Source organism: Condylura cristata, unplaced genomic scaffold (genome assembly GCF_000260355.1).
Source record: "Condylura cristata isolate star-nosed mole 26May11 unplaced genomic scaffold, ConCri1.0 scaffold00011, whole genome shotgun sequence".
Lineage (NCBI taxonomy): Eukaryota > Metazoa > Chordata > Mammalia > Eulipotyphla > Talpidae > Condylura > Condylura cristata.
Window position 1 is genome coordinate 21,238,250 of NW_004567112.1, and position 17,954 is coordinate 21,256,203.

The 17,954-nt window shown below is 37.5% G+C and overlaps 2 protein-coding genes across 2 annotated transcripts in view; both read right to left on the minus strand.

Annotated features, from left to right (window-relative positions):
* The window catches only part of CC2D2B (coiled-coil and C2 domain containing 2B), a 24,749-nt gene extending 16,968 nt beyond the window's left edge, over positions 1-7,781 (minus strand). The window contains exons 1-5 of the mRNA XM_004680591.1: positions 7,695-7,781; positions 6,816-6,925; positions 5,447-5,543; positions 3,103-3,201; positions 496-693 (exon numbers count right to left, since the gene is read on the minus strand). Of these exons, the coding sequence (XP_004680648.1) occupies positions 496-693; positions 3,103-3,201; positions 5,447-5,543; positions 6,816-6,925; positions 7,695-7,781 (591 nt within the window). The remainder of the gene's footprint in view (positions 1-495; positions 694-3,102; positions 3,202-5,446; positions 5,544-6,815; positions 6,926-7,694) is intronic.
* An 865-nt stretch (positions 7,782-8,646) lies between these two features.
* LOC101623873 (chromosome unknown open reading frame, human C10orf131) overlaps positions 8,647-17,954 on the minus strand; it is a 39,553-nt gene continuing 30,245 nt past the window's right edge. Inside the window, exons 11-13 of the mRNA XM_004681029.1 lie at positions 10,351-10,442; positions 9,009-9,179; positions 8,647-8,746 (exon numbers count right to left, since the gene is read on the minus strand). Coding sequence (XP_004681086.1) covers positions 8,647-8,746; positions 9,009-9,179; positions 10,351-10,442 — 363 coding nt within the window. The remainder of the gene's footprint in view (positions 8,747-9,008; positions 9,180-10,350; positions 10,443-17,954) is intronic.

Sequence of the window (17,954 nt, forward strand, 5' to 3'; positions counted from 1 at the left end):
AAAAAAAAAAGTCTGACTAATGGAGCTTTATAAAGATAACTAAATGGCAAGGGTTGCTTTCTAATGGACAAGTAATACAAATATTCTAAGAGAGCCAACTGACTTCATCAAATTTAAGTAACCGAAAGCTGTAAATGATTTTTTATAGATGCCTGTTAACTAATGCTTTTTTCCTTAAAGGGGAGATACATTTCTTATTTCATCCTTTCCTTTTTCAAAGCATAAAGAGTTACTGAATGTGCAGTGTCAACAAGAATAAGCAAATCATTTCCTGATAGATGATTCTTTCTAAGATATTAGCAAGTGAATAAAAGCAAACTACAATAACAAAAGAAGCTAACCAGTTAAAATAAATATAAATTTGAAGTGATAAATATATTGTAAAATTTTCTAAGGTGATAGTTGTACAACTCTATGGTTATACTAAAAACCATTGAACTACACACTTTAGGAGGGTGAGTTGTATCTCAAACCACTAAAATAAACATAACTTACAAGTGTTGCACTTGAATCATGAAGAAATATGTCCAGAAGTTGCTGAGGTGGATTTAATGCCTTGATATATCTTGTTACTAAAATCTGTATCCCCTCAGCATTAAAAACAGTAGTTGTGATTCTTCGGTTTGGAAACAAGGACTTGCAAGTTTTTTTAAAAAGCTGTGCTTTCTGTAAAACATCGATTGGATCTGAAAACTAGAATCAAGTTTAAAGTGTTTTAAACTGTACCAAATTGTTTTCAGAAAAATTACACAAATCAATGTTTGTTTTTGCCAGTTTCAAAATTATTACTATTACTAGCACTTTGATAATATATATAAAATAACTCAAGTGTAAGACCTACCTTGCCTAGTTCTGTATCACAGACGACATATGATATTTGAGGTTCAATGGTAACAAAAATATTTAAGAAGCTACATTCTTTTAAATTCTGCCCATTACAGTCTTCTTTAGGAGACATGTAAGTCTTACTCCAAGTGTACCCAAGCAAAACTGGTGGAATGTTTACTTGAAATGTTCCACTGATCTGAAAGATCAGACAAATATAAAAGGTTCTGCGTGATGAGAATAAACATCAATGTAAAAACTGTAGCACAACTTAGTTTTACCCACAGGTAAGACTTGCCTGGGTCTGTGCAGCTCTGGCACAGACTCTGCACAAGAACACCAGCCTCTCAGCCACGATCTGTCTACAGGCACCCTAATATGGGCCCTGCCTAATATGTACCACATGGAGAGGGAGGACTGAGAAAGGAGTGAAGCCAGGAAGCAAGCAACTATAATAAAAACTTAGTCTCAGAAAAGATGCTAAAAGATAAAGTTATACTTTGTTTTGGGTCTAAGAGGAGAAAAAAATGAACAGCGGAAAAGATAACTCATAGGACATCAGGAGAAGGGGTCTTGTGTGCATGGGAGTGTGTGTGTGGGTGTGCATAGGGGGTGGGAGGTAAGTTACACTAATAATAGTTAATAATAATAGTTAATCGCTATTGAGCAAAGCACTGTGTCAAGTACTTAATAAAGATCGTATCATTCAACGAGGTAATTACATTTCTGCCTATTTCATAGATAAGGAAACTGAGGCTCAGTGAATTTGAGAGATTTGTGCAAGATCACACAACTAATGAGAAGTGCAGCCACAGTCATTCCCCCAGGTTTGTTCACCTTAAAGCGTACACTCTTAATTACCTCTCCATTCTGGAGTCTAGTCTGAGAAATAGCTGCAGTTTTACAGATGTCAGAAGCCCTGTATCTCCAGTAACTTGAATCTATATTACTTTTAATTGCAGCATTTAAATTTGCAACATGCTGCCTCATGGTATCCTGTGATTGCATATTATGTAGACATGTCTCTTATAATAGTCCTTCTCTCCTCCTTTCTTATAACATTTTAGAAGGCATCATGCCATTAATGTAATGGCCAAGTCACATAAGTAAAATGTAAGCGATCTGCCAGGATTTTCTGTACAGGCACTTCCCCTTCTTGTCTCTCCTTCCCTCCCTTCCCCCCACCCACCCCACCCCTTTGCCACTATGACTACAAAGAGGTACAGTGGACAATTCGCGGTTATGAGAGTGAAAGCTGCACAACCAAGTGGAACAGAAAGACAAAATTAGTTTGGATCCTTAAAATCTTCTGGAGCAGTTGCACTGGCATCTAGATTTCCTTATAGGTGAGACTCCCTGACATGAGCACAGTTACTCAAGTTTTCTATTCCAGAGGACTGAATGCAACACTAATCCTTACACACACACAAAGTCTGCCTCAAATGCCTCCATTTGCTTAACAAAGTTGTCTTTAGGGATTGACTCTAAAGATATCACTCTGTAAATATTTCCCTGGCCTTTCATTCTCCTTCCTAGTACTCATTCCCCACTCTGGCACCCCTCCCCTGCCCCCTCCAGGCTCCTTATTGTATGCTACCATGGTACCTGTCTCATGCCTCTGTAAAGCTATAGGGCATTAGCAGGTTGTACTGAAATGCCAGTTTTCTTCTATAAACAGTAAATTTATTGAGGCAGAAAATTCATTTCTGAATCTTTTGTATCTGGCATAGCCTCAGAGATGGTGAATACCTTGCCTAAGATCACTCAGCAAGAAAATAACAGAGCCCAAAATGGAGTCTAGGCTGAGATTTTTATATTTTACTGGTCATACAGGCATACTCTTGTTATGGAACCCAAGAGCAGAGCTTGCTGGGGGTAGCAGAGACAGGTGCTAATCATCAGCTTCACCATTTATCACTATGTAAAGTTAAGGAGCAAAACTTTTAGTAACCATTGGTTACAAGGCACATCATTGTGAATCCCAGTCTATAAAACTATTATATGTAAATATGAATTTTGCTTTAAAAATCAGTGCTAGCTGTACTATTCTTTATCAATAAACACTCTAAAAATATAAGGAGTTAATTTGTGAGTATCTCCTTTTCTAGAGTCAGCTAAAACCTTCAAACACTCTCATCCCTGAGGCACTAGAATGCAGGATCATTTTAGCTGACCTACCTACCAATCTTCCAACCACAGAACTAGATTCAAAGACAACAGTATGTTCTTTTTAGTCAGAGGTAAAAACTTAATTAGCTATCAATTATTTTGTATTACCTCAGATTGTTGTAGAAGAGCAGAGAAAGGGAAGACAATGGATCCAAGCCAATTCTTTCTTATATATGAGTGACCACTGCAGCCCTTGAGACAGTGATCCTAATAAAGGAAACAATTTTCTATTACAGATGTTAGTTGGGATAGGATTGGGGCAAGTCCTGATAAAGTAATCATACATCAAAAACATCGCAGGCCAAAGACTCCAACTAGGAGTTGCAGTTCTCTGTTAAGACAGGCATAAACAGGTGTAAAACCAAGTTTGCCCAATAGTCTTGTTATCACGAGTACACATCGCTTCTCGGCCTTTGGCTAAGATCAAGTGCAGCATGAGCACAACTTCATATGTTCATTGTCAGCCCCAGAGTTCCTCAACCTGTGGTTGAGGAAACTGAGCCCTAAGGGGCCAAAGATACAAAGGAATCTCAACTATGGCTCAAAGGAGATTTCCCCATCAGGAAAAGCCTTTTTACTTAAATTAAGATGTCTTCTTTCAAGTTGGTAAATGATGCAAAAATTCTTGAATGTCTATACTTCTATTTTAGGAGATATGCTCAATGCAACAAACTTTGAAAATACACTAACGATACAAAAAAAGAATGAAAATTACCTTAGCCCCCATGACCATTAACAAACTTTTAGGATACTAAATGGTAGTAGAAATGATGATGACACAGAACACTATCCAGTTCAACTCCTTGAAGAACAGCTATCACTCAGGTTACTCTCTAATATTTTATTTTAGTCTTCATAAATGTATCTTCTCTTAGGAAACTGGGTTGGAATACATTGCCATTATACTTCTCAGTAATTCATATATAAGGCTTAGTCCTGAACCATACTTCAAAGTCTAATTCAGTTTCTGTGTCCCTGATCCCCAATCTCCCTAGGTAGAAAGATTACTATTAAATACTACTAACTTTGATAGTAGTACCATATAATTTAACAAATACTTATATTAAAGGCATTTACTCAAGAGAGGTGGTTATGTGTTTTTATATATTTAATACAATTTCAGTCGGAGGGTAACTAACATTTGAGCTTGTTACGGCACAAGGCATTGTTAGAAAGAACAGTCTATGAGGAAGACAATAATTTTTCAAAGTAGACTGCATAGAATTAGGTTCTATCCTAGGAATAATTTTAACTTCTCTTTTGTAAAAGAAGCATATTTTCTTTCATCAAACATTTTTGATAAATATTTAATTCAGTTTGTTTTTTTTCCTATTTTGGTTACTAGGGAGCTCAAATTTAAATATAGTGTTAATGAAAGAAGTTCATCATCTCTTATTAGTAGAGAAATGCAAATCAAAGCAACAGTGAAATATCATTTCATGGATGTGGCAATGCCTATAATGACTATTATAATATAATGACTATTATCTGAAAAAATGAGAAACAAGTGTTGGAGAGGATATAGAGAGAAGGAAACCCTTGGTTTTTGTTGATGGGAATATAAATTGGGGCAGCCACTCTGGAAAGCAGTATGAAGATTCCTCAAAAAATTAAAAATAGAAATTCCATCTGAGTTACTTATTCCACTTCTGGGTATTTATCCAAGAAATGAAAAACTACTAATCCAAAGAGGTATATGTACATTTATGTTTATGACAGCATGATTTGAAACACCCAAGAGCTAGAAATAACCTAAGTGCCCATCAACTGTTGAATTTATAAAGATGTGGAACACACACACACACACAGGAGCACCATACAACTATAAAAAGATGAAATCTTGACATTTGCAACAAAAGGGACTGACCTAGAAGGTATTACACTCAGTGAAATAAGCAGACAGAGAAAGACACACACCATATGATCCCTTTCATTTGGTATATAGAGAAAACAAACAAACAGTAAATAAGACAAAGTAAACTTTTAAGCTTCCTTCTGGTGATTACAAGAAGGGAAGAGGTAGAGGGGTGAGCAAGGTGGGGCCAGGGCACAATGGTATGGTGAAGGCAGAGCGAGGCATTTAATGGTGGACTTCAAGCAACATAGACACATGCTGCTTCTCAATAATGCTCATCTGAGAGCTATGTCATGCTGTAATGCAACATCACTTCAACAAAACAAACAAATGTAATGCTCAATGGTAGAAACCGCTTCTCTAAAATTCTTGGTATATTTATTCCTTTTCTTTCTAGACACGGTTTAAGATCCGTGTCACGGTCAGTTATTTTTTAACTGACTTGTTATATACCTCATTTATTTCTCAAATGAATTTCAGAAAATTTTGGACATAGATGATGCATCTGAAAGCAAATTTCCAAATATGTTACTATACTTCATTCAATCTGGCCTTAGGATTATTTCAACGTTGATTATTATAACTATTTTACTTTACCTCATGTTTTTCAATAATCATTTCATCGAAAATATTGATATGTATGTTATCTTTTATTTTAGATAAGCTTGAGAAACTATAATCATGTCCTGGTGAACTGTAAATAAGAAAAACATATGTGAATGTTTATTTTATAAGAGAAGTATTCATAAAGGAATATAGAATTGAGTTCTTTTATAAAGCACAAACTAAGAAAACATTACTTGCTTTGAAGACTGCAATTTTTCATCAAAATCATCATGTGCTTTGTAATTTTTGATATCTCTCTTTAGGTAATTTGCATTAAAAATAAAAATGTTTATATGTCAAGCAGAAAGTTTGCAATACAGCCATACATTGTAGATAAATTATCTGGAGTATAGCATGTTAAGATTTCTCTGTTAAATTCTGCTTCATTTTTGCATTCATACACATAGTTTAATTGCTCTTTTTGTTCTCAGTTAAGATAAGACTGTTTAACCATGGAGAGATTCCTCTTTTCCATATTTACTTTCTCCAACCGAAAATTGGGAAAGTGGAGTCATTTAATTTTGCAAATTGTCTGCTGATAACTTCATTGATTGGATACATTCTGCGAGGTCCCTAAAGTGTAGTCAATCATAAGCAACAAGCTTCTACTCTTAGTCTAGCTTGTGCATTTCAAACTGAGGGTGGAAGTTCACCGTGATGTCACCAGTAACAAAGCCCTAATCTGATCCTATAAAAGATAAAAGGAAGAACAAGAATATTGTATGTAAGATATGGTTGTTTTTTGAACAAGTCTAGACGTAGCCATGCATCATTCATGCCCACACTCTGATGGACAGAATTTGGACACATAGCTCCCTGATAACCCACATAATCTAGTTGTGTGCCCAGAAAGAAAAGAAAATGGGATTTCACCAACATATTGCAGTCTCTATGACACTGAGGCCTCCATCAGCCCAACTTGCACAAACACTGATATAACCAGCATCCTCATATGAATATTTCTATGGACCCCGTGAGCATGGAATAATACACCGAGAAGCAGGATGTCTGGGCTTACCAGGTGCTATTTTAATGCTTCCTCTTACCATTTTGAGCTTCCCAATTCAGTCTGCCAGTACTTGCCTCTCTGTATCTGGGGAGTTTATCCGGCTCCTGGAGTCTGTTTGTTTTCCCTGGCTCTTGGAGTCAGTGTCTCTCCCAATAAATGGCTGAGAGGGCTTATATATAAATATCCCAGTCCTCATGCTTCCTTTAGGTGGGTTAACCTGAGGCACTGTGATTTAGACTTTCCCCGGAGAGATGAACTCATCGTAATCAGTATTTTTAACATATGGCTCAAGAAAATAATTTTGTTATTTCTCTTTCTTTAGAAACTGAGGGAACATGGACTCCAACTTACATAAAATCTACTCTAAGTTCTTCATTCCAGCATGGATGAGATCCACTTGCTGTACTGGTTTCATATACAGTGTGTTGAAAGGAAACTTCCACAAAAGGGTGTACAGTATCCTGAAATACATAATAAACACTGACTAGGCTTTTATAGTATTTCATAGAGTAGGAAATAACTTAGCTACTGGCTGACAACTAGATGAACTACTTTTCCAGTTTTTCAAAGAACCAATATTCACTTAATAAAAAATTAAAAATTAGTCCTAGTCAATATCAGCTACTTTTCTGGTATCCAAAGATAAATGGACCTTTTGATTAGACTTTAAAGTCTATCGGGGATAAAGAGGAAAACATTTGCAATAAAAAGTGAGAAGTAAAATAAGAGAAATATAGTCAAGCTATAACAGTTAATCAGAAGAGAAAATGATTAACCTTCTGGCATGGGGATAAAGAGAACTTAACAGAGAAAACATTGGCTGAGCTTGAGTTTTGAACCACTAAGTAGTAATTTATGTGGCCAATAATACGTAGTTGTAAGGGAAGTCGTTTCAGGAAAAAGGAAAAGGCATGTATAGAGGGTTTCTAGAACAAGTTGTAGCATGATAAGGTATTGCTGTGGGGTGAAGTGATATGACTGATAAGTAGGTAAAGATCAGATTATCACAGATTTTTACAGCCATTCAAAAAAGCTCCTATAGTTCTTGAGAGCTGGGGAGCAAAGAATGAAAATGTTTTTAGAATTATATTTTATACAGAGCATTTCAACTTGTCATGGAAAGTAAACTGGAATACCAAGGAGTTGAGATGGAGAAGTCTTTTAGGAGCCAGTTGTAACTCAGAGTAAACATAATCAAAATTGCACTTTATGGAAGTATTAAATATTTACCTCATATAAAGTGTCAGCTGAGGGTGCAGATTTGATTAGCTCTTTATGTTTGTGATGAGATAGGGATGATATCAAATAAGTAGGCATACCCAAGGCTCTTTAGGAAAAACAAGATAGACAGTCATTCTAGTGTTAACGTTAATTTTAGCAGTGGGTAGGTTTTTGCCTATGCTTATGGAGATATCTAATTAAGTTATGTATCTTTGGGTTTTAGAGAATTTGATTTGAATGCTCATATTAGAGTTTGTTAAACATTTGATCATTGATATTCTGGAAGAATGTCTCCTAAATGCTGAACTAAGGTTGTATTCAGTCTGTGATTAACTGTTCACTTATCCTCAGCAAAAAGAAAAATAAGGCACATGATACTTTGAGATTACATACCCTTGTTCTTTCCATTATACTATTCCTTCTTTCATAAATTCCAGTGGCTACAGGAAAAGGTGGTGATTTTACTACATTTTTACTTCACAGGTTAGTCTTTGAAATGTGCACATTTTGGCACACTGCATTTCAGAGTATCAATTTTATTATATAAATAAGGCTTTAGCTTACTAAACATAGGCAAGACCTTTGAAAGACTTTCACTAGAGATTGGTGGTTATAAAGCAAAAATGCTTGCTTTGCAAATCTGAGAGTTTATAGAGTGTGCTAGCAATGAGATAAGGAAGTTTAGACCATATATGTGTTAAATATAAGTGGATATACCTAATATTTCTGAGACAACTTAGTATTAAGAAGTCATTAATAAAGTATGCATCATATATAAGCCTAAGTATAGGAGAAGCTAAATCTTCTGGATATACTAAATACCACGAGCATTTAATATTCACGATGACTTCATTGACAGCCAGCCTGGCCCCCCTGATCATCTGCTGAAGAAACACAAGCTAAGCAGAGTGCCTGCAGAAGAGATGGATATGATTTGTAAAATCACATAAAATGACAAGTCTCAAACAGACCCCGTGTTCTGTGTTCTCCAGGGTTCTACTTCCGGTACTGAGAGTGGCCAGTGGCGGAAGACAGTGCAGTTGGTAGTAGCAGCTGCACATCTTTCATAAGAGGGAATAGGGGAAAAAGGTGTTTTTTTAATCTGGCACCCCAAAATATACATTTAAAGTTACTTTGAGCATTCAAACTTTGGAAAACTTCTAATACATAGCAATGATAGTAGATTTGACTATCCAATGAAGATGTCAACTTTCATTAGTTTCTGTGTATGAGAGATCAATAAAGCACAAAATTGTACAAATAGGACAATGTGGAAATTTACAGTGAAGATACTTCTGCAACCATAAGTGTTGGTTATCTTACCTAGCAACTTCTATCTTCCTTGTAGGAATATTATAAGCCCTTAGAATTCTGACAAGAATCTTAATGTCTCCATCACAGATGGTCTGTGCTGCCACTTTTTTCCTTTCTTTTCTCTGAGGCTTTAACATTCTTCGCCGTTCAACAAGTTTATAAACTGCATGTGTCAACTGGCTGTAGCAAAAAGTGATTGGCCACATATACAGAAGATAAATGAGCTTAAAAAGCTACTTTCAAACTTATTATAGTAAATAAAGCCAATATTCTGAACTCTATTCTCTCCACTGTAGAGGGAGGGGAGGTAGAGTTACTTAAAGCCAAGGAAGGGATCTTTGAGCATACACAGAGCCTGTGTTCATTCTCAGGTTAACAGAGAATGTGATTGCTCCATGCCCTTTGACTTCTCCTGCAATGATGGCTTCATGGTCACACCCATTTCCCCCCAAGAGTGAAAAGAAAACAAAAGCAAAGTCAGCATCCTAGGCCTGTTAGAATTTTATTGTGAGACTAGAAATCTCCAAGTGGCCCCAGGGAGTTACCCAAAAACATGGCATCCCTGTTCCTCCTGCTTCCATCCCTAAATTTCACAAGTAGGACTATTTGAGAACTGAGTTACTTCAGCCAAAGTCTCCTCCTGCTGCTGCCTGTGGCTCAGGGGGCTTGAAGTTCAGAGACATTGCTGGGGTTACTAGCAGTCACTTTGCCAGGGTCAGTCTCAGGACAGGAAAATCTTAGAGTGAAACTAATATGGGACAAAAGCACTTATATAGATTTTTTTTTTCAAAAACACTTTAAAATTTTTCTTCTCTGTCCTAAAAGCTATCAATGAAGATTAAAGTCTAAAGTAACACACAATTGAAAACATGTGTCATATAGGCAAGTCAAAGAGGCAATTTTAAAATGACCAAATATATTTTAGGTCATTTGTATTTCACTTTCTGCTTTATAGCTGCATTTAAAAAAATATAGCTATAGGCCATCCCTGGTGGCGCAGCAGGTTAAAGCACAGCACTGAGAAGCTAAAGCCACTTCTGCATGAGTTCGATCCCTGCCTGCCCCAAAGGAGATCCATATGGTGTGGCAGACCTCTCCTGACCAGTCCGCTGCTCCCCTCAGCAGTGTACTTCGTCGATCTGCCTGTTCTGCTCCCCACTCTGTCTCTGGTGAAGCCTCTTGCCGCCCCCTGAGCCTCTGGCCTGTACCCCAGTTCTGTATGAACAAGTAAATCTTAAAAAAAATAGCTATACTGATACAAAATTAGAAAACTTATTACAGGACCTTGGAGGTATTAGCTTAAAGCTTTACATTTCATACTTGAAAACTAATAATGAATTTTAGTATGTACCTTGTAGAAACAATTTCTTCATAATCAGCCACAATATCTGCTAAGTTAAATTTGCTAACTTTGACAATTCTTTTCATTATCAACTTCCTCATCTATGAAAAAAAAGTCGAATTTTAAAAGTTCATAGTTTATATTTTAAGAGTAAGTATCACCATATTTTTTCTACTCCAATTTTTTTTGAGCAAGAAATGAAAAGTTTGGATTAGGTAAGTGAAATAGGGTTCTATTTGCTACCATTATTAAAACCATTCCTAACTCTCCCATGTCACATGGAAGCAAGATTCTTTCTTTCCATTTCTTTGCCCTTCCACATCTGTGTCATGTCAGCTCCAACCCTGCCTTCTTCCCACCACCTCACAGTATTATGACAGAACCGGCTCCATCAGCAGAGGTGAGTTCCTGTGAGCGTGTCTAAGACATCTACCTACAGGCACTGGGCGTGAGTCTTGACTCAAGACTCACAGAAGTGTCACCACACATCTTTAATTTCCTTTGAGTCATTGTTATCCTGACAGCTTGGCCACAAACTCATTGCGCCCATGGAGACTTTCTCCCTGGCTTCCTCCAAGCATGCTGGGGTTCTTTTTCAGTCTGAGGAAATCCTTCCTTCTTCTCCTCTAACCCTGTCCTTTGTTACCGATGTAAGCTTTCAGACATGAAACCAAGAAGATGCAGGTTTCAGTTTTCTGTCTTGCCACAAATAATCCGAGAGATGATAGAACCTAGACTATAATGATCTGCGTGCTGGTGTAGGAAAGTGGGGTGGAAAAATATAACCAGGAAAATTATGTAGGAAGATGAGCAACACATTGTTTCCCTTCAAGAGGAGCCACACTCCCTGAACCCACTGCTGCTCATCCTCTAATTCTCTCTCCTCTCTTCTCCCCCAGCTCCGTCTCTCTCTCCTAACCCTCTCTCCCCTCCCAAGCCCCTGGGCACCACACAGATTGAACTTGCTATTCCTCCACCAGACTGGGCATGTTATCTCTCCTGGTAGAGCCTCACTCCAGAGCTTGGAGGGAGCCCTGACTGTGGAAAGGAATTGGGGGTGTGGTTCAACAATGGGGAGTCCCTCATTTGGCCGAGACTCTGCTGGCTACTCTGTGAACATCTGACTTTGTGTCAGACCAGTGTTTTTCTCTAACATTTACTTTCTCCTTTTGGAAGCTTATTCTCCCTTTGTTCCCTGAATTTCTGTGTAACCCGGCTTTGTGAGATCCTAATGGAAGCAGGGATTCTGGCAAATACTGGCAATTTTCAGGCTCCAAAAGAAGCAGGAAGTTGATTAATATTCACATCTAAACAGGAAAAGTTGGGGTGTGCTTTCATGATGAGTTTGCTGTTGCCTGAAATAACCTCAGTATCAACAGTGTACACGGACATCTGTAGATGGTAACTAATTAACTGCAAGTAAGGGAAGAAGTCTGAAGAGAAAACCCCTCAATTATCAGCAAGAGGTGAGAGTCAGTAGATTTGTGTAGGAAAGCTTAATGCCACGCACCCTGCAAACTAGCTTTCACAAAAGTAAATGCAAATATATTGATAGTATTATTTTGTTTTTACCTTTTTCAGAAAATTGGTAGAAGTAATCCTCTGTACAATAATGGAATTCATATCTGAAACGGACCCATCCTTCTCTAATTGACCTTCATATTCCTAAACAAAGAATTGAAGTTAATTCTACTTGGAGAAGGTAACAGAATTCAGACATGACAGGCCACAATAAAATAGTAGCGATTAATTTCAGTTCATGTGTGAAAGACATCAGCAGTACCAGGTCTGAGAGAAGAAGACATTTGTTTCAGATTCTCCCTACTATTATTGTATTGCTGTCAATGGAATGATTTAATTCTGTTAATATCTTTATTAACAGAAAGCATTACTTCTGTTAATAGCTGCTTCATATATTTGGGTGCACTTGTATGGGTACATAAATACTGATGACAGTTGTGCTCTCTTGATGAATTTCTCCCTGGATTGTCTTCTGGGCCCATCTTGTTTTGACTGAAAGCCTGATATATAAGTTATGGGGCCAGCCTTATGTTCCTGCTGTTTGCCCTTCGGTGCGATTGCTCCAGCCTTTCTATTTAAGTCTGTTTATCCTTAGATCCAATGCGTGATTCTTATATGCACAATATAAATGGTTTATGCTTTTATTTATTTATTTATTAGCAACCTGTCATTCTGTGTCTGTTGAGTGGTGAAGTCAGAGCATTCACATTAAAGGTGATTATTGATATTATATAAGGCTTACTCAACTGTTACTCTCTCTTCTATTTTTTGGTTGTTTTACCTTTCTGTTGTTTCCTGTTGCGCATGTTTCTGTTTTGAAAGTGGATGACTTTCTTTGGTGGGTCTCTCAGTTTCTTCCTTTCTTCTTCTAAGCATCTCTGTTTCTGAGTTTTATTTTTGTGGTTACCACAAGGGTTACCACGTGGATAACCACAAAATCAGTCAATCTTTCTATACCTAAGACAGCCTTTTGTGCTGAAATCAATTCATCATTATTTGATTATATATAGTCTTCCCTTTTCTTCCTCCCTTTAATAGGTTTTGTTGTCTTATTTTTCTGAATCCTAACACCTTGCTCAAAATTTCATGTTCTTTTCTTTTCTTTTCCTGTGGAAGAACTGCTTTCATCACTTTTTGTTGGGCAGTTCTAGTTGTGGTGACCTCCATTAGCTTTTGTCTAGAAAAACCTTTATTTATCCTCACCTTTACTTATCCAAATCTAAGTGATTTGGCAGGATAGACTTTTTCCTTGTTGGGCAGTTTTTGTCTTTTAACATTATAAAAATGTCATTCCACTCTCTTCTAGGCTTGGGGATTTTTGCTACAAAATTTAAAAGACTGGTCAAGGTGCTTTTGTATATTACACTTTACCCTTAGCAATCTTCAATTTTTTTTATTACTGAATTTTGATAATTTAATAGAGCTATGTTTTAGTGTGCGCAATTTAGGAATCAGGTTCACTCTGGATTTCCTGAACATCCGTATTTCTTCTCTCTTTAGGTGTGGGAGAGTCTTGGCTTTTATTTCTTAGAATAGGGTCTCTGTCCCCTTCTCACTTCACATTCATGGTCACACACAGTCACAATGTTTTTGTTTTTTAAGTGTTGGCTACGTCTCATAGAATTTCTTCATTTTTCCCCTAATCTTTATTTCTCTCCTTCTATTTGCACATTTGTATCTCAAGTTTCCAAAATTCTCTCTTCTGCTAGCTTAAGTTTTTTTTTTGTATGCTTTCCAAATTTGTTCTGATTTCATTCAGTGTGTGTGTGTGTGTGTGTGTGTGTGTGTGTGTGTGTGTGTGTTTAATAGCTTCAATCAAAGAGACTGAAACAGCTTTTCTGTTCCTGGATTTTTGTTTGAAGATCCTGAATCTACTACCTTTCTATATTTGGTTGACCTTGTAGGACTTCATGAAGCTCCTTTATCATCATCATTCTAAAATCTTCCTCTGTTAGGGGCTCAAATTCTGTGTCCTTTATATAGGTCTGGACTTAAGTTCTTTCAGCTTTTCCCTCTAGTGTGTTCAGAAGCTCCTTATTTCCTAAGGATGTCTAGTGCCCTATTTGCTTTTTCCAATAAGGGTTCTGTGGCTTTAGTCTCAGTTGTTAAATTGCTGTTCAACTAGGTAGTGGATGAGGAAGAAAGGAAGGTGAAGCTGGAGTCCCAAGGGAGGGCCACTTCAGGTGCAGGCTTTACACTGACTCTTTTCCTGTTGGGTCTGGAGCAAATGCTGATCACGATTACAAGGAGCCTGAATTCTGGTGCCCCCTCTGCTCGCTGCTCTTCCCTGTAAAATGCAGCAGCTTCTGCTCTGGCATTCAGTGGAGAAGGGGTTGAGACTGCCACCCACGCTGCCAGCAGCCAGATTCTTCTTGACTAAACTAATAGCCCCAGCACCCCTCAGCACTCTGCCTTCACTAAAAAGATTCCCAGCACGGGTTGGTGTCCTGCAGTGCCTGTACCTATTTCCAGCCTGTTCAGGTGACTGGAATGGCCACAAGATCCCTCCCTCTCTTTGTTCTACCACCACCATGAGCCGCAACCTCGTGTGAAAGAACTGTTCGTGTCCCACCTTTGGTGATGAATTGGTGATTTCCTGTGAGCAGTATTTTTTTTCTAGCTGTACTAAAAGGTTTATTAAAACTTCCCGATTTCACCAAATTGTGGAGGAGTCTGCACTCTTAATTATACTCAGATCTCAGAGTTTGGGGCAAGCAGACTGCATATGTAATGCTGTGGGCTTCATGCTGCTTTACATTAGGCCGTCATCACACCTACTTGTTTTTTTTGTGTATTGGTTTTCAATTGCTGCCATGTTATCAGCTGCGAAATGACCACAATTTAGTGGCTTCAAGCAGCACAGATGTGTTATCTCAGAGCTCTGCAGCTCGAAGTCCAGGTTGTCTCAGTTGGCTTCTCTGCTCCAGGTTGCTCAAGACTGATATCCAGATGTCAGCTGGATTCTGGGAGGCTATGGGGAGAATCTGTTTCCAAGTTCATTGAGGCTGTTGGCAGAAAGCAGTTCCTCACAATTACAGGATTGTGGCCCCATTTCCTTGCTGCATATACAGTAGGGCCACACTTGGCTTCTCTGAGCCTCTCTTCAATCTTTGCGGATGGATGTCTGAGACCAGCAACTACACGCTGATCTCATGACTGAGATCTTTCTGATTTCTCTTGTTGTTGCAGCTTTATTTTGCTCTCTTGTGAAAACATTCTCTGCTTTAAAGGCACATGTAACTAAATTAAGTTCACTCAGATAATAAAAAAAAAATCTCCTATTTTAAGCAATGTAACAAGTTCAAAGTTTTGGATATTGGAGAGTGGGCATGTTTGTATTGTGGCCATATATTGTAGATTTTAATTGTTTTTCCATGTAGACACATTTTTTCTACAAAGACACGTTCTTCCAGTTTTAATTTCCTTATTTTCCTTGTCCTTCATTTTGATTTAGTACATTGGATTTTACTGGTGGAGATGACAGAGGACATTATTATGTTGTTCAGATTAATGGAAGCTTATGTTCTGCCACTAAGTGTGATATTTGTATAGGAGCCTATGAAGGAATAGATTTTTGATCATGATTCTTAAGTACTAAACTTAGTTTCAGGGCCACACAGCTAACCATGCTAAGGGGAAGATTTTAAGGAATTGGTTTCCCAGAGTGCTAGGAAAGTGGAGAGAGAGAAAATTTGCTCAAGGGTCCCTGGGTACTGTTGTTTATTTTTTCCTCTTCTTTTCAAGGATGAGAAGAACTTGGTAACCTTAACTTGGATTCAAGAAGTAGGAGACTCCAAACATTAGGTGGAAGTGTCTTTTCCAGTAAGTGCAAATTCTTGCTGAGTGGTAAACTTTAACTGTTTTTAGATAGGCTTTTTTGTTTTTTAAGTGCTGGCAAATCACTTGTCTATGTAGACACATCAGAAGAAGATTAATCCCCACCAGAGTACAAGAGCCCAAAAAAACCAACATCAGAATCTGTAGCAGCCATCGTGGGCTGCTTCTGTAAGTTTCCGTATCTTTGGGACTTAATTTAACCATCCATCCAGTGGATATGTAAATTGTCCTTTTTTCTCCTCCATCCTTTCAATTCTACAATTTGCCTAAAATCAGCAGAAAACCCCAAGATGTTGAAACAATCTTAATCAGATTAAAGGAATTCCCTTCAGGTTCCACTGCCTACAAGCTTTCATCATGAGTGTCTATCATGCATGAAATGACTTTTGGACATTTATTAAGAGGGGGCGCATTTTTTCTTTCCTTAATTATGTTAATGTGGTAAATGACATTGAGTTTGTATTAAATTAGTTCTGTTGTCTAGAAATAAACCCTACTAGCTTACAGCGCATAATTATATATCTATACACAGTACAGTTTTTCAATTTGTCAAAAAATTATTAGTAATTCAACATCTGTGCTTTTAAATAAAACCGATCTAAAACAATCACTTCTTGTTCCTTTGCCCAATTGTTATGATGGTCAAATCAGTGTGAATGGTTTGTAGTTTTCTCTGAGTAGTTTGTATAAGATAAGGGAAGTCAGCCAAGTCCCTCTGTCATAGCGGAAATTTCCTTTTCTATGAAGTCCTGCCGTCAGTTATACTGAGTGTTGTGCTTTTCCAAATTATGGAACTATAGAATTGAATTCAACCATTCAGAGAAGCAGCTGGGGGAAACTGAGTAACTTTCCAGGTATTCTAAGCCAAGACCTTCCTGTAACTTATTAACTCACATTCCTAAGGTCTCAAGACAGCTCCTCCATTGTTAATGTTTGATAAAGTCTTTCCAAAAGCCACATACCAACTGGTCTGTTTATCAATGCGTATAATTCTACTCACCCGTATGTGTGCAAATAGTGAATCACCTGTAAATCCTATTTTTGTTTGGATCTAATAGTTATTAGCTGTTAGTGCCATGACATTTTCACAGACAAATTATTCATTTTTTTCCTGGTCACCTCTGAGGACACACAAGTTTCTGAGACAATCCCATTTGGTCTGGACTGCAAGTGTCCTCCCAAATGTACCGGTTGGTTTGTTTTTTTCTATAAACCATCATATAAAAACTAAAGGTTGGCTGAGTGGTAAAAGCAACAAATATACCTTGTTTTTTAAATATAAATTTTACTATTTTTGATATTAAGTGGCTTGTTGCAATTTCCTTCTGGTCCAAAATAAAATGAATACAACACCAAAACAAATACCAGTTTTTTAATCAATTGATAATAATTTACCAAATTATCCAAGTTATAGCCACACAGCCAATGTTACTAATTATACTCCCACAGTGATAATTCTTTTAATTAATTAATTCATTACCTTTTTTTTTTTTTTTTGCAATGTCTGCTTTCTTCTCCCAGGTGTAGTCCCCGTAGAATTTCCGCCACCAATTCACCCGTGCACCATCACCAGCGTCCCTTATGTTCTTCCTGCCTTACCCTGGCCTCTTTCCCTCCCCTGCAGCATGTCTCTGATTTGTAGTTGCCTTTTTATTGTTTGGTTTTATTGTTATTATCATTTTCCCCCCTTGGTCCCTCTTTGGGTTCCCCTATATTCCTCCTATAAGTGAAACCTTCCAATATTTTTCTTTTTCCTTCTGACTTATGCCATTGAGCATGATCCCTTCTAGCTTCATCCATGTTGCTGTGAATGGCACTATTTTATCTTTTGATTGCTGCATAGTATTCCATTGTATATATATTCTACCTCTTCTTCATCTAGTCATCTATTTTTGGGCATTTGGGTTGTTTCATGTTTTGCCTATTATAAATACTGCTGCAATAAACATTTTGAATTAATGTTTTTGTGCCCTTTGGATTGATCCCTAGGAGTGGAATTGCCAGTGTCTACAGTGATAATTCTATTGCCTGGCACTGTGCTCACTGTGTGAACCACTTCTTAGCAAGCTCAAATGCTGTATCACTACCACTGGTTATTTCTACAGGAAATAACCAGCTATAATTCCATTTTAAGACTAGTATTGTGTTGGCAGATATGTAACAACCAATTCTCCAGGAGTAGTAGAAGCCCCAGTTTCATTAGCTAGCACTGGCAGTTTCAACATAGCCTCTCACAGTGTAAACTCGTTTCTTTT